Source organism: Odocoileus virginianus, chromosome 21 (genome assembly GCF_023699985.2).
Source record: "Odocoileus virginianus isolate 20LAN1187 ecotype Illinois chromosome 21, Ovbor_1.2, whole genome shotgun sequence".
Classification (NCBI taxonomy): domain Eukaryota; kingdom Metazoa; phylum Chordata; class Mammalia; order Artiodactyla; family Cervidae; genus Odocoileus; species Odocoileus virginianus.
In genome coordinates this window covers 38,284,778-38,312,029 of record NC_069694.1, presented here as the reverse complement: position 1 = coordinate 38,312,029, position 27,252 = coordinate 38,284,778, and the positions used below count along the sequence as shown (strand labels likewise).

At 39.9% G+C, this 27,252-nt stretch overlaps 2 protein-coding genes and 1 pseudogene across 3 annotated transcripts in view; 1 reads left to right on the top strand and 2 right to left on the bottom strand.

Moving 5' to 3' along the window:
* C21H4orf17 (chromosome 21 C4orf17 homolog) overlaps positions 1-27,252 on the bottom strand; it is a 92,841-nt gene that overhangs the window by 60,097 nt on the left and 5,492 nt on the right. The window lies entirely within an intron of this gene.
* Positions 6,121-7,036, bottom strand: LOC110144514 (nucleophosmin-like). 2 transcript variants are annotated; one of them, XM_070452401.1, is made up of 3 exons: positions 6,979-7,036; positions 6,474-6,684; positions 6,121-6,389 (listed from the first exon to the last, which is right to left on the bottom strand). In XM_070452401.1, the coding sequence occupies exons 1-3, from the start codon at positions 7,034-7,036 to the stop codon at positions 6,170-6,172; spliced, it is 489 nt and encodes a 162-aa protein (XP_070308502.1). In that variant the 3' UTR covers positions 6,121-6,169. The 2 variants fall into 2 exon arrangements, with proteins under 2 accessions (XP_070308502.1, XP_020760108.2); XM_020904449.2 differs by having other exon boundaries at positions 6,121-7,036.
* LOC110144516 (all-trans-retinol dehydrogenase [NAD(+)] ADH7-like) lies at positions 10,210-26,569 on the top strand (annotated as a pseudogene).

Below are 27,252 nucleotides of genomic sequence, written 5' to 3'. Positions count from 1 at the left end.
GTAAGTCAGTAAGGGCTTCATGCTGCTCTCTGCTCCTCAGATTTAGGGCCACTCAGACTATTGTACAGGGTTCTTCATGCTGTGAATGATGGCTCAATGTAGAACTTGATTTTAGAACTCAGACTGCCTGTGTTTCAACTCTTTTCCTTTCCCTTTTCTCCTCCTCATCTTCTTACCTTTGCGCAGCTATCCCATAAACACTTCCACAACCCACACTTAGTTTTCATGTCACTCAAGTAGTACATCATTTCCCTTTTGAGATTAACTTTGGGGTTTATTTAACTTATACCCCTCATCTCTGGTTTAGTAATCCCACACATCCATGGTCAATTAACCTTTAACTAAGGAGGCACAAATATACAATGGAGAAAAGCCAGCCTCCGCAGCAAGTGGTATTGAGAAAGCTGTACAGAGCTACATGCAAATCAGTGAAGTCAGAACACTCTCTCACACCATACACAAAACTCAACTCAAAATGGCTTAAAGACTTAAACATAAGACATGACAGACATGGCACCACAAAACTCCTAGAAGAGAACACAGGCAAAACATTGCTGACATAAATCATAGCAATTTTTCTTAAGTCAGTCTCCCTAGGCACTATAAATAAAAGCAAAAATAAATTGGACCTTATCAAACTTACAAGCTTCTGTATAGCAAATGAAACCATATACAAAATGAAAAGACAATCTACGGAATGGGAGAAAATATTTGCAAATAATTCAACCAACAGGGCTTAATTTCTAAATATACAAACAGCTATACAACTCAATAACAACAACAACAACAAAACCTAATCAAGAAATAGGCAGAAGAACTAAGTAGACTTTTTTCTAAAGAAAACATAGAGATGGCCAATAGGGACATTAAAAGATACTCCATGTTGCTAATTATTAGAGAAATATGAATCAAAACTACAATGAGGTATCACTTCACACCTGTTAGAATGGCCATCATCAGAAAGTCTACAAATAATAAATGCTGGAGAGGGTGTTGAGAAAAGGGAACCTTCCTAAACTGTTAGTGGGAATATAAATGGGTGCAGCCACTATGGGAAAACAGTATGGAGATATCTTAAAAAACTAAAAAATTATCATATGATCTACAAATCCCAGTCATGGGCATAATTCTAGAAAAGACAAAAACTAATTTGAAAAGATATATGCACCCCAATGTTCACAACAACACTATTTTAGCAGCCAAGACATAGAAGCAATCCAAATTTCCATCAACAGATGAATAGATGAAGAAGACGTGGTATATGTATACAATGGAATGTTACCCAGTGACAAAAAATAATGAAATAATGCCATTTTCAGCAACATGGATGGATCTAGAGATTATCATACTAAGTGAAGTCAGACAGAGACAAATACCATATGCTATCACTTATAAGTAGAATCTAAATAAATGGTAGAAATGAACTTATTTACAAAACAGAAATAGACTCAGACATAGAAAGCAAACTTATGGTTACCAAAGGAGAAAGAGTTTGGCGGGGTGGGGGGGGGGATCAACTTGGAATTTAGGATTAATAGATATACACTACTATGTATAAAATTGATAAACAACATAGTAACACCATTTGCCTTGGAGGGAGTTTATGAACATTAAATGAGATAATGAATGAACATGATAATAAATATTAGCTACCATTAATTGAAAGAACATTCAGTTATAAAGAGAAAGAAACAGATGTGACCAAAGTTGTTGCTCTTGTTCAGTCACTAAGTTGTGTCCGACTCTTTGCAATTCCACGGACTGCAGCACACCAAGCTTTCCTGTCTTTCACAATTTCCCAGAGTTTCCTCAAACTCATGTCAATTGAGTCAGTGATGCCATCAAACCATCTCATCCTTTGTTGCCCCCTTCTCCTTCCCTCAATCTTTCACAGCATCAGGGTCTTTCCCAATGAGTTGGCTCTTCTTGTAGCAAACTGAAGACCATAACTTCATACAGAAGGTGGCCTCATTCTCTCCTTCTTTCATGTTGGCAGCTGCTGTTGTTCAGTCATGTCCGACTCTTTGTGACCCCATGGACTGCAGCACACCAGGCTTTCCAACCCTTCACCATCTCCTGGAGCCTGCTCAAACTCATATCCATTGAGTCAGTGATGTCATCCAACCACCCGGTCCTCTGTCATCCCCTTCTCCTCCTGCCTTCAATCTTTCCTAGCATCAGGGTCTTTTCCAGTGAGTCAGCTCTTCCCATTAATGGTGGCCAAAGTATTGGAGCTTCATCCTTAGCATCAGTCCTTCCAATGAATATTCAGGACTGATTTCCTTGAGGACTGACTAGTTCGATCTTCTTGCAGTCCAAGGGACTCTCAGGAGTCTTCTCCAGCACCACAGTTCAATAGCATCAATTCTTTGGCTCTCAGCCTTCTTTATGGTCCAACTCTCACATCCATACACGACCACTGGAAAAACCATAGCTTTGAATGTTCAACCTACTGCACAATTGCATTCATTTCACACACTAGCAAAGTAATGCTCAAAATTCTCCAAGTGAGGCTTCAACAGCACGTGAACCAAGAACTTCCAGATGTTCAAGCAGGATTAATAAAAGGCAGAGGAATCAGAGATCAAGTTGGCAGAAATGTGGCCATCTCTTATTTTCAAGCATATTCTGATACAAAATACTCTATTTTTGCCCTTCCTTAGAGCTCTGTGCACTAAGCTGTTTCAAAAAATTATTATGTGTGTCCAAATTATACTTCCACGATGAAAGCTCAAGTATTAAAGGAAGTGATATCTTGCTTGCTTGCTATGTTGCTTCAGTTATATCCAACTCTTTGTGATCCTATGGACTATAGCCTGCCAGAATCCTCTATTCATGGGATTTCTCAGGCAAGAATCCTGGAGTGGGTTGCCATTTCCTCCTCCAGGGGCTCTTTCTGAGCCAGGGATCGAACCCATGTCTCTTACGGCTCCTGCACTGGCAGGAGGGTTCTTTATCAGTAGGGCCACCTGGGAAGCCCCAACATCAAAACAAAACCCTTAATTAGACTGTTTTGATTTTTTTATACTAAGAACAATTATTTATTATTTTTTTTTATTTTTGGTTGCACTGGGTCTTTGTTGCAGAAGGCAATGGCAACCCAATCCAGTGTTCTTGCCTGGAGAATCCCAGGGATGGGAGCCTGGTGGGCTGCCGTCTATGCGGTCGCACAGAGTTGGACACGACTGACGTGACTTAGCAGCAGCAGGGTCTTTGTTGCCATGTGTGGGCTTCCTCTAGTTGTGATGAGCAGAGGTTACTCTTTGTAGTGGTGGTTGGGCTTCTCATTGCAGCAGCTTCGCTTGTCACGGAGCAGAGGCTCTAGGCATATGGGCTTCAGTAGCTGCAGCACTCAGGCTCAGCAACTGTGGTCCATGGGCTTAGCTGCTCCGCAGCATGTGGAATCTTCACAGACTGCGGATCGAACCCGTGTCCCTTGTACTGGCAGGTGGATTCATATCCACTGCACCACCAGGGAAGTCCTAGACTCTGTTGATTTTTTAATTAGGAAAATTCACTATATTGGGGGCATAATTAAACCTTTATTTTTAAGTCAGAAGTTTCTTGATTTGAAATGATCCAGAACAAGTTGCAGAGTTATTCAAAGTTTAGTCCTCCCCCACAGGATAGCTCAGACCTCATTTAGCCACTAGCTCTTTCATGTTATGCAACCCTGGGTCTTGTCCTCAATGAGAACTGCCATATGGCTCCATCCTGTCACATACCATCATGCCTCAGACCAGAAAAGAAAAACATGACCATGATTCTGCCTGATCACAGATCTTCAACAATGCCCTGGGCTCTTCCCTCCAGAAGTGCAGCTGGCTGAGGAGCCTCTAAGTCAGCCTTAGACACCCAGGCACCCACTGCTAATCTCCAAGTGCAACTGAGCCCTTCCTTTTTGTTTTACCACTTAGTGGAGATTCATGTTTTATATTTATTTATTGCCATTTTTTCCCAGGTATTTTATAGAAGAAATGAAAGAGTGCTGCAGCTGTGTCCTCTGAGAAAAACTGGCAAAGATAAGCCAATCCTTGAGGATGTTACATTTGACCCTGACAATGAAACCAAAGATGGTAAAGGATCCAATGACAGCCTCAGAAGGGCAGCAGGTACAGGTAGAATCTCCCTCAAAGTGTGGCCTTTAGAATGATGCAAGGTAGTCCAAGGGCTTCCCTGGTGGCTCAGAGAGTAAAGAGTCTGCCTGCAATGCAGGAGACCTGGGTTTGATCCCCAGGTCAGGAAGACCCCCTGGAGAAAGGAATAGCTACTCACTACAGTATTCTTGCCTGGAGAACTCCATGGACAGAGGAGCCTGGCAAGCTACAGTACATGGGTCACAGAGTTGGATATGACTGAGCAATTAACAGATACACAAGGTTATCCAAAGAGATGGTTTCAAGCTGTGCTTTCTAAACCATCTATGTTGAAAAACGCTTACTTTCCCTCTCCCACTCCATCATTGACTGATCCTCTTGTACAATATAATAGCAACACTAGCTGACCATATGATCTAAATTTGCTTCCAGTATGAATGTACCAGGGGGTGGAGTGGATTTATCTTTGCAGTATGATACACATGCACCTGTGCGACCAAGGGCAGGTTGTCTGAAATCTTCTATAGTCCATTTTTTAATGCCTTCCTCAAGGATCATTGTAAAGTTTTGATTTTAAAAATCCAAGTGAATTGATTACATATTAGTGTCTGGCAGGTAGTGGGTTACTTAAATATTAACTCTTGCCTCTATTTCCAGGGCTGTCTTCCTAATATGTTCTAAAATAGCAAGTCAGCTGGCATCTATTATAATGGATTGTGGACCCATTCTGATTAATTAGTGCTCATGCCTTTGAGGTCTGATAAATATTTTGAATATTACATCTGTCTATTATGTTCCTTGTGCAGAATATGTTCAAAGTTATAGTGGTGCATATTATAAACTAATAAATTATAAAATAATGAATTGGTACATAGTTTATCAATTCATCATGAGTGTGGATCATGTGAATCAGCCTTTAGAATCTAATCAAACTTACACATACTAATATAATCAAGTTGTTGAACTTGCAAAACTGAGACGTTTCTAGGCCACAAAACCCATGGAGATGGAATTCAACATTCCCCTGGGTCTACCCTCTAACCATCTTAGTGATAATTTAAAACACAAGGAGAGCCTGGGTGGAACCACAGAGAAAGCTGATTGACTATGAGAGCCAAATTCTCCTTGTGCCAGGAAGAGTTCCTTCTGAATATGGAGCGGGCTTTTGTAATAGAGGAGTGGTCTGTGGGTACTTCTGGTGCTAATATTCTGGACTCTTACTCCATGTTTTATCCAGACAAGCCCTGAAGGGAACTCTAGAAATAGATGCAAAGTGAGAAGAAACCAATGAATTTGACTCAATGCTGTGTAGCACTTCCCACGGAGAAGGCCATGGCACCCCACTCCAGTACTCTTGCCTGGAAAATCCCATGGACGGAGGAGCCTGGTAGGCTGCAGTCCATGGGGTCGCTAAGAGTTGGACATGACTGAAGCAACGCAGAAGCAGCACTTCCCAGAGCCATCTTTGCCTTTTCTCCAAGGCCACGATCTCCTGCCTTCTGGTCCGAAGGCAGCTCCCTTCCTGTTGCTGTGATAGTTGGAGGTTCGTCCTCCGCAAGAAGCAATCCCTAGGCCATGTCTGTAATGAAGCACTGCCAGGCCTTGGTGCTCTAGAATTATTTTCAACTAGTCCTCAGCCTGATACATGGCAAAACCAATTTCCCTATCTGCTTTGTTTTATTCTTAAGGGAAGCTCAAGAGGAGGACCAAACAACTTGGATTTATACTTTTCCCACAATTCCTGACTTTTTTTTTACTTTATTAAAATACTGAGTTTATTTCACATGTATATTTTTGTCTCCCCACCATTTCGATCTGTCTGACCACCACTACTACTATTCCTATCATAACATTCCATACATACTTAAAACCAAGCAAAGGGTGGAATTCCATCTTTAAAAACTAAACAGGCATTTTGGACAACACATTCTTGGCAATGGAACATGGACAACATTTATCAGAGATGGTAGGGAATGTTCTCACTCTGCATAATAAAAAGGATAGCCAGATATCAACTGTTATAGAAATGAAATAAGACAGAAAATTTTTAACAAACTGTTTAAACTGTTTTCTTAAAGAAACTTCCTCCACTGCCAGAGATCTTGAATAGCCTCCTGGTCAGTCATCAGGAAACAATTCTTCACATAATTGATAAACTTGGCTTCCACTTTGGGAAGGGAACCACTTTTTTCTATCCTTGCTTGCATTTTTGCTTTAATGTCTTCTACAGAGCTAGGTCCTTTCAGTGTTTTAGGTGTTTTTTCCTGTTTTTTGAAGGATTCTTGACCTTTTGATCTTGGTGTTGATGGTTTTGAGTCTTTTCCACTTTGATTTGTTTTTTGTGCATTTTTGGCTGGAGTATCTTGTACAGATTTCTTTACTGGAGCTTTTTCTTCAGCTTCCTCATCAAAATCATCATCATCATCATTGTCTGCATCATCATCATCGTCATCTTCATCAGCAGCTAGCTTTACTTTTTTCTGGGGAAACTTGCTACCACTTCTAGGGGCAGAACATTTTCCAGATATACTTAGGAGTTTCACATCCTCCTCCTCTTCATCTTCTGATTCTGCATCTTCCTCCACAGCTACTAAGTGCTGTCCACTGATATGCACAGGCCCTGAACCACACTTCAACCGGAAGACCACAGGTGGTGTAATTTCAAAGCCCCCAAGAGAAACCACTGGCTGTACAGACATTTTCAAAGTTGCCAGTGTTACTTTAATTGGACTGCCTTCATAATTCATCGCCTCTGCTTCAACAATGTGTAACTCATCCTTTGCTCCAGCCCCTAAACTGACCGTTCTTAAAGATAACTGGTGCTCATTTTCTTCATTATCCGCCTTGAAGTGATCATCTCTGTCAGCCTGTAGTTCACAACTGAAAAGATAGTTCTGGGGCCTCAAGGGGCTCATGTCCATGTCCATTGAATCCTCCATGGGTTGGCGGCATGCACTTATGTGAAGCCGGACTGAATTAAACAACTACTATTCGAATGAACAGCCATGCAAGACAGAATCACACTAGGGATTCCTGACCTCTTTAAATGGAAATTCTCATCAACCAGCACACCAGGCTGGCGAATTGAGCACAATGGAGATGTGCTGGAATGATGTGAAGCCCTGGCATCATTATGAAATATCTTCTCAGGATTCTTTCCCTGCTCAGGTTCTGCATGCAGAAGAAAATTTTCTGAAACAGCCAAGCATAATCTCACACTGCAGTTCTGAGAGCTGGCCCTGCATACCTGAAAAAGGATTAGCAAAATCTTCGCCTGTCAGGGCAAAGCTGCAGAAACTGCATCCCAACCCCACTTTTCAGCTTGACCTCATCCTCACCTGGCTTGGCATAGCTCAAAGATTAAAGGATAAGTTTCAGCTTGCAGCTAGTTGTTTGACTTACCACCTGAGTTTGGAGTGTTTGAAAATTTTATCCACAGAGGCCACAGTGAAATTCCACCTTCAGGTTTGGCTTGCTAAGGCAGAACAAAATTCACTGTGGTTCAAGTTACTAGCAGATCTTTTAATGCCTTGGAATATTCTGATTGTATACTGATTTCTGCTTATTAAGAATGATTCAGCAATAAACAGAGGTCCATTTCCCTGTGCATACAAAGGCCTCTTTCCTACTTTAACTTAAGGGATATCACTTAGAGTAATTTTCATACACTGTGTGTTCCACAGTTTAATGGGCACTTCCACACACAGTACCTCACTTCACCTTCATGACAAGCCCTGAAGTCAGATAATTTCCCGTCACTGGGAAGTTCAGAGCATTTACTGTCTTGTCACAAGCAATTACAAGTCACTGCTAGAGTTGATAGTCAGACCTAGTTCTCCTGACTCCACTATTATGACTACCCTGCTGTCAGTGTGAGACTAGGTGATCCGACTCCTGACTGAGGTCCATGACGCAGGATGGAGGGGAAGAACCAGGACTCTGAGAGAGGACAGCTGACACCCTGAAGCTCACGTGACTCTGCCCACCACGCACACAGATTGCGTGATGATGCTGGTGCACAGGGGTGACCAACTCAGCTGCCTGGGACTGTCCTGGCATTAGCACTGAGACTCCTGTGTCCTGGGAACACCCTGGACAAACCGGGATGGTTCGCAAAGAGTTGGACGTGACTGAGCAAATTTCATTTGAGGGACTTTACCGAATGAGGACATCCGTATTTGTGCTGGCACCTTGTATGTTGGTACTCTTTGCCTTGGCTCATAAGTAAACAAGTTTTTGTTGTTGATGTAAACTTTGCCATCTTTGATTTGAAGATTAAGACTCAGAAGAGTTGTTTGGTTCACTTAACTCTTAACTCTGTCTGGTAATACCTGTGAGACATGCTGCGTTTCTTCAGTGTTTCGCTGCTAAGAAAATGGTGCTCCCAGTCAAGGCTGATTGACTGGTGGTGCTTTTACCTTTTGGATTTAATTTGGCCAGTGAGTTAGCATGACTAATTCTAATTGATAATTTTTTTTTCTCTCATGTACTTTCTCCTTCTTCTTCTTCTTTAAATGTATTAGCAATCTCATTCCTGGGCATATTCTGGACAAAACTATAATTCAAAAAGATACATGCACCCCTGTATTCACAGCAGCACTATTCACAATAGCCAAGACATGAAAACAACCTAAAGGTATATTGGCAGATGAATGGACAAAGATGTGGCACATATATACAATGGAATGTTACTCAGACATTAAAAAGAATGAAATAATGACATTTGCAGCAACATGGGTTCATCTAGAGATTATCATACTAAGTGAAGTAAAAAGAAAGAGAATACCATATCACTTATAGGTGAAACCTTAAACTGGCACAAATGAATCTAACTACAAAACAGACACAGACTCACAGACATGACTGGGACAGAGGTTGGGGGTTGAAGTGGGAGATGGGAGTTTAGCAGACAGAAGTACTACATATAGGATGGATAAACAAGGTCCTTCTAATTGATAATTCTGAATTAGGTATATAGATTTTAAGGTGGACCTACAACATTTATTATACTGAGAGAGGTATCTGTGGGCAAAGCTTATGCCAGGTTTTGAAAAGAAAATTTTGCTTATATCTGTTGTCTGTAAGTATATTTCATGATCTGAACAGCTTTTCAGACTTGAAAAATCTGCCCTACTGACTTGAGTCCACAAAGGTAAAATCTCCTTTGTGTAAAATAAATTTGCTTGGAGGTGAACGTGCCAGTAGACTTCCAAATAGTGTAAAAAATAAAATCCATCCTGGGTATTCTCCTATCAATAGTCAGTAAATCCCAAAGATTCCAGCACCATTGTATCTTATTTTCAGAAAAAGTCCCTTGACATAGTTAAACAACTACTTCAGAAGAGTGAAACACTTGCCAAGTAGGTGAAAACCCTTAACATTTTGAGAGCCGGAAAGAGGCTGGACTTCAGTTCCCTTTCTCTCTGCACTGTATGCCTTTGTGTCATGCACAGCCTATACAACTGTACGAGACAGTCCATAATCTGTTCACGTGCAGAGCTAGCAAATTTTACATATCTTTCTATCCCTCAAATATCTAGAAACCATAGTTATCCATACTCATGTTCTATATATCCTTGACTCCTCTTTTCTAATTTTGACCTTCTATTCCAATCTTTCACACTTTCCTGGCCTTGTTTTCATTTATGTTTAATTACATGTTTTCTACAAATTACATCAAGTCTCTGTGCTGTGAAGTGTTAATAGAAAATCAATAAATACATACACACACATCCCTAAAATCAGCTGTGCCTTGCAGAGCAGCTAAAGAAGCACACAATACATTTTTACTGAGTCATGTTGAGCTGAACTAACCTGATATATTTTTATATCCCCAAAATATAAGATGGATAAGAAAGCTTTCAGTCATTTTCCATAGGATTGGCTATCTTGTCTTTGTTAGAGCTCTACTCATAGTTTGATCATTACAGGTTACCATGTTTCTTTTCAAAACTTGACTGCAAAGGGTGAGGCTTTTGGCTCATTGAAAGTCTAGAAGGCATAAGTCATATCACTCAAGGCATAACTTTTGAGCCAGACTATTTATCTGAGGGCACAAGAAGCTGTTATTTACCACAGACTAAGCTAATCAACAGGCAGAAAAAGTCTGTTTACTGAAATACAACACAAAAAGAAAGACAGAATGGGCACCCCTGGGAAAGTAAGCAGAACATTTCTGTATCCACATGATCTAATAATATGGGTCTGGTTGTTAGAACTTGAATATCTTAACATAATTAAATACTTGGGGATATTTCTTAGGGAATTAAAAGCCTGTTGAGCAAGCATACCCTGGGGGATGAGGGAGAGCAAGGGGTTGGGATTTCAGAGAATGCCAGTAGAAACCCTATATGCAAAACAGGAAAAGAGACACAGATGTACAGAACAGACTTTTAGACTCTGTGAGAGAAGGCGAGGGTGGGATGTTCTGAGAGAATAGCATTGAAATAAGTGTTTGAGACAAGTGCTCAGGGCTGGTGCACTGGGAAGACCCAGAGGAATGGGATGGAGAGGGAGGCGGGAGGGGGGATCGGGATGGGTAACACATGTAAATCCATGGCTGATTCATGTCAATGTATGGCAAAAACCACTACAATATTGTAAAGTAATTAGCCTCCAACTAATAAAAATAAATGGGAAAAAAAAAGACAGACTAACAGGAAAAAAATAAACAGGATGTATTAACTTGTATATTTCCTTCATGCATGGAAGAAACTCAGGCATGAGTAAACTCAAAAGAGGTGGCTAGAACTTGAGCTTAAATACCATCTTCAGCTACAGCAAAGGAAGATGGGTGTGGGGGAAGCAAGTTATTGGAAGGTGACCAGGAAAAGTGGGCCAAACAGCTGTTTGTTATGCAGATTTAATTCACAGCCTTCTCCATTGATAAGATTCTCTTGTGACTTAGAGTCACCCTTCTCTTCCTGGTAGAGGGAGGTAGATGTTTTTACAAATGATGATTTCCTTTATGAAAATGTAATGCATGCTCTATTTCCTGTGCTTCTCCTATATCTGCTATTTCCCAAAATAGTCCACTCCAAAAATCCTTATGCCAAAGACGAATATTTGGGTTGGCATTCTCTGGTCTTCTACATGTACATATACATATAAGAAGCCCACACCCAGCCCTGCCTCTTCTTCAGGACACGGAGTTAAGTAACTTGGAAACCCATGGTGAAGAAAGAGATGGAAACAGTCTAGTACTTCACCTCCAAAGCCACTTATTTGTAAATCATTTCATTAGTAATGAAGGATGTGGTAGAAATACTCTCTAGTTTCTATTACTTCATAGAAAAAATATATGTTTTTGTACTGAAAAAAAAAAGAAACAGGGTAAAACAGCATATGGGAGCTTTTTCAGTAAGAAAAATGGGAAAATGTGGTTTCTATTGACATTATTAATAACTGAATTTCAGGATAGCTGGGCAATTGTTCTGGTAAGCAAAATGTTTCCATAAATTGACTTTCAATGGCACATACTGCTATTTAGTACTTCTCAACACACAAAATGTTCATTCTTAGATGTTTCCAGTGTGACTTTTATCTGTCTTTCTCAAGCGCAAAAACTCCTCCATGCTCCACATACTTCATATTTATAGTTTGACTTTAAATCCCAACTATTAATCCAGCAGGAATTAGTGTGGGGTTGTGATGTGAAATTTCTAGCATCAAGACTGGACCACATTGCACTGTGACTCTTTTCATATTGTTCATGGGTCATTACTGCAGACAGTGACTGCAGCCATGAAATTTCTTCTTTTTCCTTAGAAGAAAAGCTATGACAAACCTGGACAGTGTATTAAAAAGTGGAGACATTACTTTGTCAACAGAGGTAGAAAAGATAGAAGGCAGATGGAGAAGAGGACGACAGAAGATGAGATGGTTGGATGGTATCACTGACTCAATGGACATGAGTTTGAGCAAGCTCCAGGAGATGGTGAAGGACAGGAAAGCCTGGTGCGCTGCAGTCCATGGGGTCAGAAAGGGTCAGACATGGCTGAGTGACTGAACAACAACAACAAAGAGGACAGGAACAAAACAATAGAGTCAGCAACACTGTGACCCATGACATTTGCCTCAGAGAGGCTGAGGGTGAATGTTAAAATCACTGATGGCTTTCAGCGTCCCATCTGTTTCCAGCATATCATTTCTCAAAGTCTCTTGTAAAAGAGCCATGTAACTATCCATCTGAAGCAGATCTTAGAAATGGTGTATTAGTTGACAAGTAAGATGAAAGATAACTGATAACTCATTTGGCATCTGAACAAATGAATTAAAATATTTTATAGGATTCCTAAACAGATTTGAGGATGGAAAATCAAGAAAACAATCTCTCTCCCCTTCTCTGATTTCAATAATGTCAGCAAAATTCTTTAATTAAATAACTACCCAAACCAGCTGGACAGCTGAAGGCTCCTCACTGAGATGCTCCACTCTTTAATTTCCACTTCTGTGAGGGGAGGAGTCTGGTGGGCTGCTCTCCATGGTGTCGCACAGAGTCGGACACGACCGAAGCAACTTAGCAGCAGCAGAGATGAGAAGCCTTACCTCACCTATCTAGACCCATGAGATGCAAGAACTGGACTGGGTACAAAAAAGGATTAGGAGATGCAAAGAAACCGTCATTCAGGAATTCGCAATCTATACGCATATGATGTTCAAGGTTCCCTTCTTCTCTAAACAAGCTAATTTTCTAATATCCTCACCATTGCCACATGATTATATAGCTATTAAATACTGGCTTAGATTCTTGAAGATATATATCAACAACATTTTCTGTTTTATAAATCTGCTCTTGTGAATAAGTGATACACAGGTGACATTTTGTTACTTTGAATGGTAGTAAAAGAACCTAGTTTAGTAAAATATTATGTAAGCACAGGCAGAGAAAAAGCAAAGGGCCAGAAAGGGTGTACCTCAGAATCTGGTCCAGCCCTGCTTCCCACGTGTTCTGTCACCAAGGATCCAGCTGTTAGTGTCTCTGGCCTGCACTCCTCATATATAAAACACAGGTGTACATAAGATGATCTCTAAAGATTACAAAGTGATCTGTCCAGATTTGTATTGTTTGGAGAGTTTGTAACTGTAAAGACAAAGTTGGAACCTGTTTATAACTCTCACCAGTTTCTTAGGTTATTAAACGTAAAGTGGCTGTGCTATGGGAACAGAGGAAACCCTTTTCCATTGAGGAGATACACCAAAGGCGAAAGAAGTCCATATTAAGGTAATCACCTGAGAGTGCATCAGTTCAGTTCAGTCACTCACTCGTGTCTGACTCTTTGCGACCCCATGAATCACAGCACGCCAGGCCTCCCTGTCCATCACCAACTCCTGGAGTTTACACAAACCCATGTCCACTGAGTCAGTGATGCCATCCAACCATCTCATCATCTGTCGTCCCCTTCTCCTCCTGCCCCCAATCCCTCCCAGCATCAGGTATTTTCCAATGAGTAAACTCTTTGCATGAGGTGGCCAAAGTATTGGAGTTTCATTTTCAGCATCTGTCCTTCCAATGAACACCCAGGACTGATCTCCTTTAGGACGAACTGGTTGGATCTCCTTGCAGTCCAAAGGACTCTCAAGAGTCTTCTCCAACACCACAGTTCAAAAGCATCAATTTTTCAGTGCTCAGCTTTCTTCACAGTCCAACTCTCACATCCATACATGACTACTGGAAAAACCATAGCCTTGACTAGATGGACCTTTGTTGGCAAAGTAATGTCTCTGCTTTATAATATGCTATCTAGGTTGGTCATAACTTTCCTTCCAAGGAGTAAGCATCTTTTAATTTTGTGGCTGCAATCACCATCTGCAGTGATTTTGGAGCCCCCAAAAATAAAGTCTGCAAGTGCATATAAGCCTAAAATTTCATCACCCCTACTTTGAGTATATCATTATTGTGAGGTTGGATCCTTAAATAAGGAAATGTTCCCCAATATTCAGTTATTAACTCTCATTCTGTTTTTTTTAAATTGATAAGGCCATAGTAGGTATAAAATTAATGACTTAGTTATTGATTAAAAAACAATTCTACTAATCTGCTCTATATAACTTTTATTTGTTGAATTTTTATTGACACTGATAAAAAATGGTTAATCATTATGACTAATGACTATTTTTAAAAACTTCTGGGTATCAAATAACAATGAGATTACTTTTCACAAAGAATAAGGAACTCATTTGTGCCTGGAGAAATAACAGCTTCCTGGAACATTCCCCCCACTCCTTTGGACAGAGCCTGACCATTGTTTTGGTCACCAGGTTATTGAATAGTCATTGCTGCCATCTTTCTTTGACCATCTCTTGTTATCTGAGCACTGTGATAGCATACAATTTTGCTCACTTCTCTTCTGCACACCATTCTCATTCCCTCTATCTTTCATCAAGAGGAAGAACTAACTGTAAAAATCTACTTTTGTGCCTGATAACAAACTGCATTCTAGTTCCCTCACAGGAGCATCAGTTTACTTCAAAAAGACTGAGATTCAAAATACAGCCAGAGGCAACAGTACTATAAATTCCTTAAAGAGAGAGATTCTGGTTTGATGGTTGATCCTCAGCTCAGAATTTGAGAATCAACACTATTATATTGGGCAGTCATCCAGCATAAACAATTATAGTCTTTTCAAGAAAGAGATAAATGTCTTCCCAACTGTAAAACAACCCCTTTGCTGGTTCGTGCAGTGTTCTTAACTTTGAACCCAGATGTTGGCAATGGGAATCTGTCAAACAGATAACCACGTGATAAAAAGGAACAATACTGTCTAAGTTTTCAGTGATTGTGGGACATGAAGCCACTGGGGTTGTAGACAGCATTGGAGAAGGAGTCACTACCATGAAAACAGGTGTGCAAATGTCAAGCCACAAGTCTGAGATAAGTAGGGTTATCTATCCTATCAAAGGAAATAGTGCAACTAGGAATTATTAGAGGAGCCTTAATGAATTTAGGAGGATAAAAGAACACAAGGAAAATGGGTTGTATAGAGTGAAATTTAATTTGGCAAAGTCTCAACCTTTAGCAAACAAATTTGATGTGCTTATAAACTTTAGGATACAGGCATACATTGTTTTATTAAACTTTGCTTTACTATGCTTCTAAGAAAATGCTTTTTTTTTTTTTTTACAAATTGAAAGTTTGAGGCAACCCTGCCTCAAGCAAGTCTATCAGTGCCATTTTTCCAATAGCAAAATTTTTAATTAAGATATATACACTGCTATTTTACACAATGCTATGGCATACTTAAAAGACTACAGGGTAGTATAAGCATGATTTTTTTTATGCACTGGAAAAAACAAAAAATTTGTGTGACTCACTTTACAACAATGGTCTAGAACTGAACCTGTGATATCTCCAAGGCATGCCTCTACTCTTAGGCAATTCTTGCATGTGGCATGGGCTCAATTTACATTCATCTATTTCATCCTTTAATGTTAACGACCAACACATTATATCATGTTTTCCCTCTAGATGACAAAGTCATTTCCCAATTTCTGCCTCAGTGTAGAGAATGCAATACTTGTCGCTACACATCTGGCAACCTTTGTATAAGGGCAGAGTAGGTTTCAGTCTTTTTTCTCTAATGCCATTTAATTGTTCCTGTGCTAATTCTTGAATTGAATTAACATGAGTATTTGACATATCAAACCATTACAGGTCATGGAGTCCTGGCTGATGGCACCACTAGATTTGCGTGCAAGGGCAAGCCAGTCTATCACTTCTTGAGCAGCAGTACACTCACTGAGTACATGGTGGTGGGTGAAATTTCCATTGCTAAGATTGATGATGCAGCTCCTCCTGAGAAAGTCTGTTTAATTGGATGTGGATTTTCCACTGGATATGGGGCCACTATTAAGATTGGCAAGGTAAGAAGCAGGGTAGGCTAGTTTCTTATTTTATTTTTTAAATGCTTTTTTTTTTAAGGAAAACTGAAGATTTTTAAAAAGCAAAGCTTTTTAAAGCATCTCATATGCAGGCTGTTTCTATACAATGCCAAATCAACTGGAAGAAAATGAAAAATTCAGATTCAAAATTTTATTTCTGAATAAGAGAAAATAAAATCTCTAGATTTAATTTTGTTTCCTTTGTATTTCCTTCCGTTTCTTTTCTAAAATTTAGACTCACATCTAAAATTATCTTTTTTCACAAAATAAGTATTAATGCTGGCATGTTAATTTGCTAGGGCTGTTGTAGCAAACTGCCACAGACTGAGTGGCTTAAACAACAGAAACTTATTGTCTCACATTCTGGAAACCAGAAACCCCAAATCAAAGTGTTGGCAGGACTGGTTTCTTCTAAGAGCTGTGAATGAAAGATCTATTCCAGGTCTCTCTCCTTGGCTGTCTTCTCCCAATGTCTCTTCATATCACCTTGCTTCTATGCCAGTCTTTTTATCCAAATTTCCCCCTTTTATAAGGACATCAATCATACTGGATTAGAACCCATCTAATTACCTTATTTTAAAGTTTATTACTTCTGAAAAAAACCCTATCTCCAAATGAGATCACATTCTGAGGTACTGGGAGTTGAGACTTCAACGTATAAGTAGTTATGTGGGGGGACAAAATGCAACCTCTAATGGCTAGCATATAGTATGAAAACATGAAAGCTTAAGAGTGATTATTTGGACTCAACTTATGTCAGAGGAACTGAGGAGCTTCTTGATGAAAGTTAAAGAGCAGAGTGAAAAAGCTGGCTTAAAACTCAGCATTCAAAAAACTAAGATCATGGCATCAAGTCCCATCACTTCATGGCAAATAGATGGGGAAACAATGGAAACAGTGACAGACTTTATTTTCTTGGGCTCCAAAATCACTGCAGTTGGTGACTGCAGCCATGAAACTAAGACACTTGCTTCTTGGAAGAAAAGCTATGACCAAAAAAAAAAGAAAAGCTATGACCAATGTAGACAGCATATTAAAAAGCAGAGATGTTGCTTTGCCTACAAAGGTCCATCTATGGAGTCAAAGCTGTGGTTTTTCCTGTAGTCATGTATGGATGTGGACCATAAAGAAGGCCTAGTGCTGAAGAATTGATGCTTTTGAACTGTGGTGTTGGAGAAGACTCTTGAGAGTCCCTTGGACTGCAAGGATATCAAACCAGTTAATTCTAAAGGAAATCAGTCCTGAAGCTTCATTAGAAGGACTGACACTGAAGCTGAAGCTCCAGTACTTTGGCCTCCTGATGCGAAGAACTAACTCACTGGAAAAGACCCTGAAGCTGGGCAAGGTTGAAGATGGGAGGAGAAGGAGATGACAGAGGATGAGATGGTTGGATGGCATGACCAACTCAATGAACAGGAGTTTGAGCAGGCTCCAGGAGTTGGTGATGGACAGGGAAGCCTGGCATGCTGCAGTGCATGGGGTCACAAAGAGTCAGACACAACTGAGGGACTGAACTGACTGACTATGTCACTCTTAATGAGTAGAAGAAACGGGTAAAATAACACACAATTCATAAACACTAAAACCATTCCCACAGACAATCCTGTATGTGGTGGTATCATCCAATTCCGAAGTCTTAAAAATTGTCCATATGTTAGTTGGGTTGAAATTTCTATCTCTAGTACTCTCTCTGAACCCCAAATTCTTTCATCCAATGCCATACCTGACACCTCCCTTTGAGGATCTCACAGATTTCTCAAACTCAGAATGTATCAAATGGAATTCTTAATTTTCTTCCTCCTTGTCACCCAGCCATATTTATGCCCACTCTAATTTTCTTCATCCTCTATCTTCCCTCTCCATCACCTTATATATAATCCAGCAGCAAGTCCTGCTAACTTTACCCTCAAGGTATATTTTAAATCTTTCCATTTTTTTCATCTCAATACCATCATCGTGTCTTCACTGGACCCAGTGGCCTCCCTTTTATTGTTTTCATTACTCCTCTTGACCATTCCCAGTAATTCTCCATTTATAAGTCAGAGTAATTTTATAAAACATAAACTGGTCTGCATCACATCTTTGTTAAAAATCCTTCAATAGCTTCCATTCTTGAAACAATCTCATCTCATCCACTATAATCCACTCACATTCACCTCTCATGAGATCTGTAAGCCTGCTGAGCTGTCCCTGTCTTGCATGAAAATATTTACATGAAGTATTCTAATTGTCTGGAACATTCATCTACTGAGCCCTTATGTGGCTGCTTCCTTAACATTATTCTCAGTTTAAAGATCACCTGCTGGGAAAAGATACAATACTGGAAGAAACAGAAAAGTGAAAGTGTTAGTCACTCAGTCATGCCTGACTCTTTGTGACCCCGTGGACTGATAGACTGCCAGGCTCCTCTGTCCATGGGATTCTCCTGGCAACAATACTGGATAGCCATTCCTGGGTAGCCATTCCCATCTCCAGGGACTCTTCCTGAGCCAGAAGTTGAACCCAGGTCTCCTGCATTGAAGGCAAATTCTTTAAACTGAGCCACTAGTGAAGAAACAGAAAGACTACCAATTTAGAATTCCATCCTAGTAAAATATAATCTAAAAATTAAGGAGAAATACATGTTTTCTCAAAAAAGAAAATCACCTGCTTGCTCAAAGAAGTTCTTTATTTCTTTCTATCCACTCCATCTAAGCAGGAATCTCTTTCTGTTATTCAAGGTAACATGATTGCTTCATTAATAGTATGGTCCCAAATTTCAAATTCTCATACCTTTACTTTTCACTAACCACAAGCTCCAGGAAGGTATGGACAAAGTCTCTGTTCACTACACTGCTTAGCAAGGAGCCTGGACATAGTAATGACTCAATAAATAATAATTGGAAAAAAAGAGATGTATGAATGAATAAAGAAAAGGGATGTCCCAATAAAGGAAATATATGTCCAAAAGAAGACCAAAAAGGTGAGGAGTTTGTGGAAAATATACATATGGCTGTTCAAACAGATTTATTCCAAGAAAGAGATGAGAGAAGGGACATTGGATATAGTTTAAATTAGTATTCTACTTTTTTACTGCGCTAGTAAAACTACCAGAGAAACTACAAGAAAAGGCAGAACATGCCCAGTTTAGTTTCTGATGACAAAGAATTCATCAATAAAATTTGTTGTGTGGATGAGTGAATGATGAATGATATTTGAGAGAATGGCCACACGGATTTCAAAGCTCCAAATTCAGGAACTGAACCGAGAGTTTGGGAGGCCACAGCTGAAATTATAGCTCATGGAGAGTGGGTATGGCACTGCTGTGCCCACATAAATCCCTGCTTATAAGTTTAGACATTTCAAAGCACATGCATAGATATATACAGGTCTTTCTGTTTTCAGGTTTCCTTGCTCCCTGCTGTGTAATAGGATTAAGAGTGTTCTAGCAGGAAGATGACTTTTGTCTAGAATCTTCTTTAATATAGCATGAAGCAAAAGTGTTAGTTGCTCAGTCACATCTGACTCTTTGCAACCCAGGGCCTATGTGCTGGTTGCATAGTCCACCGGAATTCTCCAGGCAGCAATACTGGAATCAGTAGCCATTCCCTTCTTCAAGGGATCTTCCCAGCCCATGGATTGAACCTGGGTTTCCTGCATGATGGGCAGATTCTTTACCATATGAGCCACAAGGGAAGCCCTAATAACACATAGTACGGGGTAAAAATCCCCCAACTGATTTAACTACATTTTCTTCCTGAAGCTATACATGGATCGATAATCTATTTCAACATGGAGGTTCAACTTCAATGAAAAATACTCAGTTATGATCACTAAGAACATGCTGGTTAAACCAAATCTAAAACAAACTTGGCGTGAGTTTGTGCTGTTTCTGGTTCTCTTTGTGGCACTGTCGTGAGAATGAGTCATTCAGTCCTAACAACTCATCAAAGTGATCTTCTGAATTTCATATTCTGATACTGGAGATACTTTGCAGGTTCTACCTTTTGACCCTAGGTCTAGCATTTACAGGACTTATCTCCCCACAGGTCACCCCTGGCTCAATTTGTGTGGTCTTTGGCCTGGGAAGAGTTGGCCTTTCGGTCATCATGGGCTGTAAGTCAGCTGGTGCATCCAGGATCATTGGGGTTGACCTCAACAAACACAAATTTCAAAAGGCCATGGCTGTAGGAGATACTGAGTGATCAGCTCCAAGGATTTCACCATCAGTGAGGTGCTGTCGGAAATGACAGGGGACACTATGGGCTACAGTTTTGAAGTTATTGGGCATCCTGAAACTCTGGTAAGAGCCAAGATAAGGGGAGCCACATAGTACACAAACTACCTTGATTGCACAAAGGTAGACTCATTTTCCATAGCTTTACTGATAGTAACTACCTATTAGGCAAAATACCTGGTAATCGTGAAGCAGTTGCACCTAAAGCCATACACAAACTTATGTGCAGGTCTGCCTGAGAAGCTAAGTGTCACATCACACCACCCTCATGTGACCAGACTGCGAGGGAGTCAACCATCAGGGCAAAGTGTTCAAGTATTAATCTGCTTTGTATATATGGCACTTTCTTTTTTTTTTTTTTGGCAACAATGATTACATCTTTTGAACTTTAATAAGCCAAATAGCCTAAAGTGACTCTCTGGGGAGAGAGCAGGAGAACAGGGCATGGGTGGAGGGGCAATTCCAAATTTGGCAGTCTTTCCTCAAAACCATGATGTAGCCAATTTCTCACACTATACGTGAGCTTTGCTTTCTCTTATCTGAATTCTCTCAAAATAGGAGCCTTCAATTCTCTAAAATATGCCTCCCTTGTGGCAGCCAGTAGCACCAGACTTCTGCTTAGATCTGAGGACAGATCTTCTGGACTAGAAAGCCCCAGTCTGGCTTAGGGTAAGAAAGAACTGCAATATGGGACACAGTCACTTCTGCTCCCAATTGAGCAGTAGACTAAATTTGCTCTAATACTTTTGGTACCTTAGGAATAAGTAGTCTTTACCACTGCTGTCATTCCCCTTCCCTGGTGTCACTTAGAATTATTACATAGCAACTAATACCACATTTACACAGTAAATATGCAATATTGGATATTGTTAGGGTCTGTTGATTTCCAGATGATACTTTAATGAACATGGGTCTCTAACAAATAACATCTATTGCTATAACCTATCAAGTATTCAGAAAAACTGTTAATGAATAGTTAATGGGCAGATGACCAGAAAATGTGGGATTAGTCTCAGAACTGGAACCAAGAAAGGGATTCCTTTGTCCTACATTTTAGTATTTAATTTTCATACTAAACTTTAATTTAAAAAACTGGGTCAATTGATTCACTCTAGGTAATTTGATTTAGTTTAGTTCAAATGGCTTTCTAAGCCTTCTCAAGTGGTGATATTGTTCTGAAAATATAGGAAACTTCCCCCTGCATTTTGGTCCATGGTAAACTGAAAATGCCATGAAGACTGACCACATTAATTTCTACTTTCTGCCTTAAAAGTCAAATGTACAAACAAGTTTAAGTTGTGACTAAAATTGTGTTGAGAATTTTTTAAAGTAAGCATAAAGCAAAAGGCATGTGGGCCTAATTTTAGTTCATGACTTGGAAAATAAATCAACTATTAGAACCACAATCTATGTAGGGTATTTCTGAATCTGTAACATGAAATGAGAAACATTCTCTTCGTTCTAAACTTAGATTGATGCCTTAGCATCTGCAACATGAACTATGTGGTCAAGGTGGAGGTAGGGGCTCCTCCATCAGCCAAGATGCTCACTTCAACCCAATGCTGCTCTTCACTGGATGCACGTGGAAGGGATGCATTTTTGAAGGTAAGAATGACAGAGTCTCTGGCCTGAGAATGTGGCTTTAACTCTGTGGACAATGAGAGAAGTCTCTTTTTTCATCATATCCTCCCTGAAAAGTCTTTCTTCCAAGAATGGATATGAAGTGATCTACAATGAAACTGTGGCCATGATGGTACAAAAGATAATCCCCCTACCCTGACTTACTGCTAGTATTGGTGGGCATATTTTTAATATTAGCATCTGCAACTCAAGTTCTCCAAAGGCCCAAATGAGAGGCTCCAGCACTCTCTATTGGGATGATTTTATGAAACAGAAATTTCTGACTTAATCTATTATTTTCAACATACATGAGAATGTGTGTGAAAAATAGAATTTATTTGATTCACTAAATAGCATCAATAGAAAGTTCTGAATCTAAAGCCAAAATAAAAGGGATTGTCCCATTTTATGGGGATGATTGAAATTAACACTGGAAAGACTGACACAGACAATGGTCAACTCAGTCCTGGTCTTAAATGAACTATCAGTAGGATTTGATACAGCTGGTGGCTCCCTCTTTCTCAAACACCCTGTGCACCTCACTTCTAGATATTACTTTGTTGTTGCTGCTGTTGTTCTTCCTGCTCCCTTCCTCCTCCTCTTCTTTCTCCTTTATTCCTCCTCCTCTTTCTTTCTCATTGGTCACTCCCTCCAGGAATCTTTGCTGGGTTCCCCACATCCCTAAGATTCTAACTTTGGTGTGTCCTAAGGTTCAGTGCTCAGCCCTCTTCTCCTCTTTATTTACATTTCCTTCCACGGTGATCTTCTGTGGTCTCAAGACTGTAAATACATTCTACCCACAACACTTAAGTTTATATCTTCAGCCTAGACCTGAAGACATAAAGGTTGCATACCTGGCATCTCCACTTGGATAGCTGACAGACATGTGAACTTTACCTGCCCCAAACCACTCCTGTCTCCCAACCTTCCCATCTCAATAAATGATGACTCCATCATTCCTGTTGATCAGGCCTCAAACCCTGGGTTATGCTCTTTCTCTCATACCATGAGTATTTCAGCAAAGCCTATTGTCTCTACCTTCAAAGTATACCCAGGATTTGATCATTTCTCACCAGCACCATCACTTGTCCAAGTCACCGTCACCTCTTCCTGCATGATATCAATGACTTAAATGGTCTCCCTTGGACTGCAAGGAGATCCAACTGGTCCATCCTAGAGGAGATCAGTCCTGGGTGTTCATTGGAAGGAGTGATGCTAAAGCTGAAACTCCAGTACTTTGGCCACTTCATACAAAGAGTTGACTCATTGGAAAAGACCCTGATGCTGGGAGCGATTGGGAGCAGGAGGAGAAGGGGACGACAGAGGATGAGATGGCTGGATGGCATCACCGACTCGATGGGCATGAGTTTTAGTAAACTCCGGGAGTCAGTGATGGACAGGGAGGCCTGGCGTGCTGCGATTCATGGGGTTGCAAAGAGTCAGACACGACTGAGCGACTGAACTGAACTGAACTGAACTGAAATGGTCTCCCTGCTTTTGCCCTTTGTCTCCTAAAGTATTCCCTACAGAGCAGCCAGAGGGTGAGACTATTAAAAGGAAAATCCGATCAGGTCACACTTCTCCCAAACACCTCTAACGTCTTCCTTTCTCACTCAGGAGTAAAATCTCAAAACACGTGATGGCCGAAAGGCCCCATGTGATCCGGCCCTCCGAGCCCAGCCACTACTACCGCTCTCCTCTATTCCCGACACACCGGCCTCCTCACTGTTCTCATCGGCCAACACTTCACCTCAACGCCTTGATAATTACTCTGCTGTCTCCCCGAACTACTTTACCCCAAGATTTCTGGATAGTTCCTGTCCCTTATGTTTTTGTTCAGATGTCACCCTATCAGACTGGCCTTCCCTAAGCTTTAAAAAAATCACATTCCGTCCTCACCTCCCTAGCTTCAGCTTCTGCACAACCTACTGCCCCCACTCTGTTTCTCTCCTTCGTTCTCGTCATTGATGATGTACTCGGCAATATTTGTTTACTGTCAGTCTCCCTGAACTAAAGTGAGGGAATTCTTGGGCTTCCTGTTCTTCCTGAGATCAGGGACTGGGCATTTTTTTTGCCTCCATCATGTTCCCATCCCTGAAATGGTACCTGGTACTTGAAGTGAAAGTGTTAGTCACGCAGTCATGTCCAACTGTTTGCAACCCCGTGGACTGTAGTCTGCCAGGCTTCTCTGTCCATGGGATTCTCCAGGGAAGAATACTGGGGTGGGTTTCCATTTTCTTCTCCAGGTTATCTTCCCAACCAAGGGACTGAACCCAAGACTCCTACATTGCAGGTGGATTCTTTACCATCTGAACCATCAGGGAAGACACCTGGTACTTAGCATGTACTCAAAAGGCATTCAGTGAATATGTGAATTCTACTTCTAACTCATCAATAATCCATAATGTCCCTACATCACACAAATAGTCAAAGTGAGGAAGCTCAACTTATATCTCTTATTGTTTATTTATCATTTAGTCTTATTTCCTCTAAGGAGCCCTCTCTGAAGAATCTCCTCTGTACCATACAGCCTCTCATTTTTTGTGTCCCAGGTACTGTGGAAAGAGAAAAGGCGTGGCCTCACACTGACCATAGTATCTGTCTCTGGTGACCTTGACAAGCGTTATAGCAGCCAGGTACTGAGTGGGCTCAAGAGAAAATAAGAGAAAAGGAAGTGGAACTGAGGACACGAGACAATTCTTCCTGCAAAGTAGTTTTTCTCTAAGAGGAGAAGAGATATGAGGTAGTTAGAAGCTGTGGGAACAAGAAAGCTTTTTCATGAGGTTTCTGTCTTTGTTTCTTAAGAAGGGAGAAATGCAGTTCCATTGTGTGCTGCTGAGAATAATACCATCCAGGATAAAGGTAACAGTACAAGAGAGAGAAGGAACAAATATAAGATAATAAAATATAAAATTCATTTAGTAAACTCTAAAGAGAGCATGTATGCTTATTTACAGACTGGAAAAGCAAAGATCATGTTCCAAAACTGGTGAATGATTTCCTGGAAAAGAAATTTGACCTGGACCAATTGATAACACATGATTTACGTCTTTAAAAAAATCAATGAAGGATTTGAACTGCTCAACTCAGGACAAAGTTACCTGCTTTTTTATGGTTATCTTGTCTCCTCCCCATAGGCTACCTTTTAAATTTAATATTTATAAATGTATGTTTCCCTCATATTTTATATTATTTTATGTAGCAAGATTGATATAGACTTACAAAAAGAATAAGTCTTCTTCATAGACTTACTGTGTCATTGTCCTATAAAACCAATTTTTAAAACCTCTGTACTTTGGTTTTTTAATACTAGATTGATTTCATCTTAGGTATTTTTATTTCATCACAAACCTGCTCACTTTTTCAAGTATTGCCACAAAATTTCCTTACTTTGTAGTTTTTAAAGTGCTTTTTTAAAGTGTGTTTTCTTCTGATCCTTGAAGATTAGGCTTTGTTTGCTTACTTGTTTTTTTAACTTTTTATTTCCTTCAACTATTTCTACCACCCCATAATCCTGCTTATGGCAACCACCAATCTGTTCTCTGTATCTATGAAGTTGTTGTTATTTCAGATTCCACATTCCATATACAAGTGAGATCATATAGCATTTGTCTTTGACTGACTCATTTCACTTAGCATAATGCACTTGAGGTCCATCCGTTTTGTTGTAAATGGCAAAATTTCATTCTTTAATGACTAAATATTCCATTACACACACACACACACACACACACACACACACACAGTTTATTCATTCATCCATCCATGGACACGGGTCATTTCCACATCTTGGATATTGTAAACAGGGCTGCAGTGAGCATGGGAGTGCTCCCTCTCATTTCCCACAGTTGTTACCTTAAATTCAGTTATCTCTCACTGACCATGTTAACACAGTCATATGATAATAGGTCTCCTGCCTACTATATTTTACCATATTGGCCAGAACTTCACTAAACTGCTAAAACTCAAGTTGCCCCAAAATATCAATGCCTTAGCATGGTTTTGAAAGCCTTTACTATTAGACCACAACCTACTTTTATTTATTAATATATTGAGTCATTTAACAGCACCCACCCTATCACAGGATAGAATTTAGCACCCACCCTATCACAGCCTCTGTGCTTGGCTCTGGGGATAAACCCAGGGAGTAACACTACTTTGCTCCTAGACACCCAGAAGTCTAAGCTCACTGGATAACCCTTCCTGTTCACATCTTCATAGCCTTATTCACCCTTTTCCTTCAGAATTTCCCTTCAGGAAATCCCTTTCCTCTTGTCAGCTTTTGCAATTGTACTGATGCTTCAAGAATCAGCTCAGTTACTCATATCAGAGACCCATAGAAAGAAAATGAATGGTGGAGACCTCAGGCCCAGAAGGATTACCAATAGCAGAATTGACCTGAAGTTTCCTAAATCAGGCAGGAAGGACAATTGCATAAAATGTTTTTGTTTGGAAGGTATGGAAACAAATAACTAAAAACTGTCATTTTACATTTCCACATTCAAACTGTCCTGACATTTTGAGGTTCTAGGTGACAGAAGGTCTGTGTTGTGTGATTGTGACCTGAACCTTCCCTTTTTACACTTTCTCTGCTCTGACTGTGGATCTGTTTCATAAATACAAGCAGAAGCACAAGATTGAAGATATATATATGAAGATATATAGTCTTCATGAAATAAACATTCAGTGTCTTATGAGCACCTGGGAATTAGCAGGGTGCTTGGGTCAACAATATTAAAATTTTTAACTTACATGTTCTAAAGCCAAAATTGTATATTTTGAGATTGTATATATGTACATATATAACATACATATATATACATACATAATATATATTAAGTACATATACATATACTTGGATTTTTATGCTAGAATACAGATTTTTTAAAAGAATTTTACCCAGCAGATTTAGCCATAAAGATATGACACATGTATTTCCTACACTAATATTAATTTTATAGATAGTCTTTAACACATTGTAACCATTCTTTTTGGATTCAAATGTAAGTATTTTTAAAAAGCACTTGTTACAAAAAATGTTGAATTAGGTTTTGAAAACCGCTCATTGTTAAGTTACTTGATTAGGAAAGAAATAGTGAAATGGAGGATACAAGGGAGAAGCACATTTTAAGTGATTAACTTAAGGAATCATTTTATAACTAGATGAAATTGAAAAGCAGAGTATAAGAGATTCGTCAGCATACATGAATACTTCAGGAAAATATGTCTTTTTACAATACTATTTCCAAATTGGGAAAGGAGTATGTCAAGGCTGTATATTGTCACCCTGCTTATTTAACTTATATGCAGAGTACATCATGAGAAACACTGGGCTGAATGAGCACAAGCTGGAATCAGGATTGCCAGGAGAAATATCAATAACCTCAGATAGGCAAATGACACCACCTTATGGCAGAAAGTGAAGAACTAAAGGGCCTC

Bases quoted from the DNA above. Each gene is read 5' to 3' on its own strand.
- LOC110144514 (XM_020904449.2), bottom strand. From the start codon at position 7,036: ATGGAGGATTCAATGGACATGGACATGAGCCCCTTGAGGCCCCAGAAC.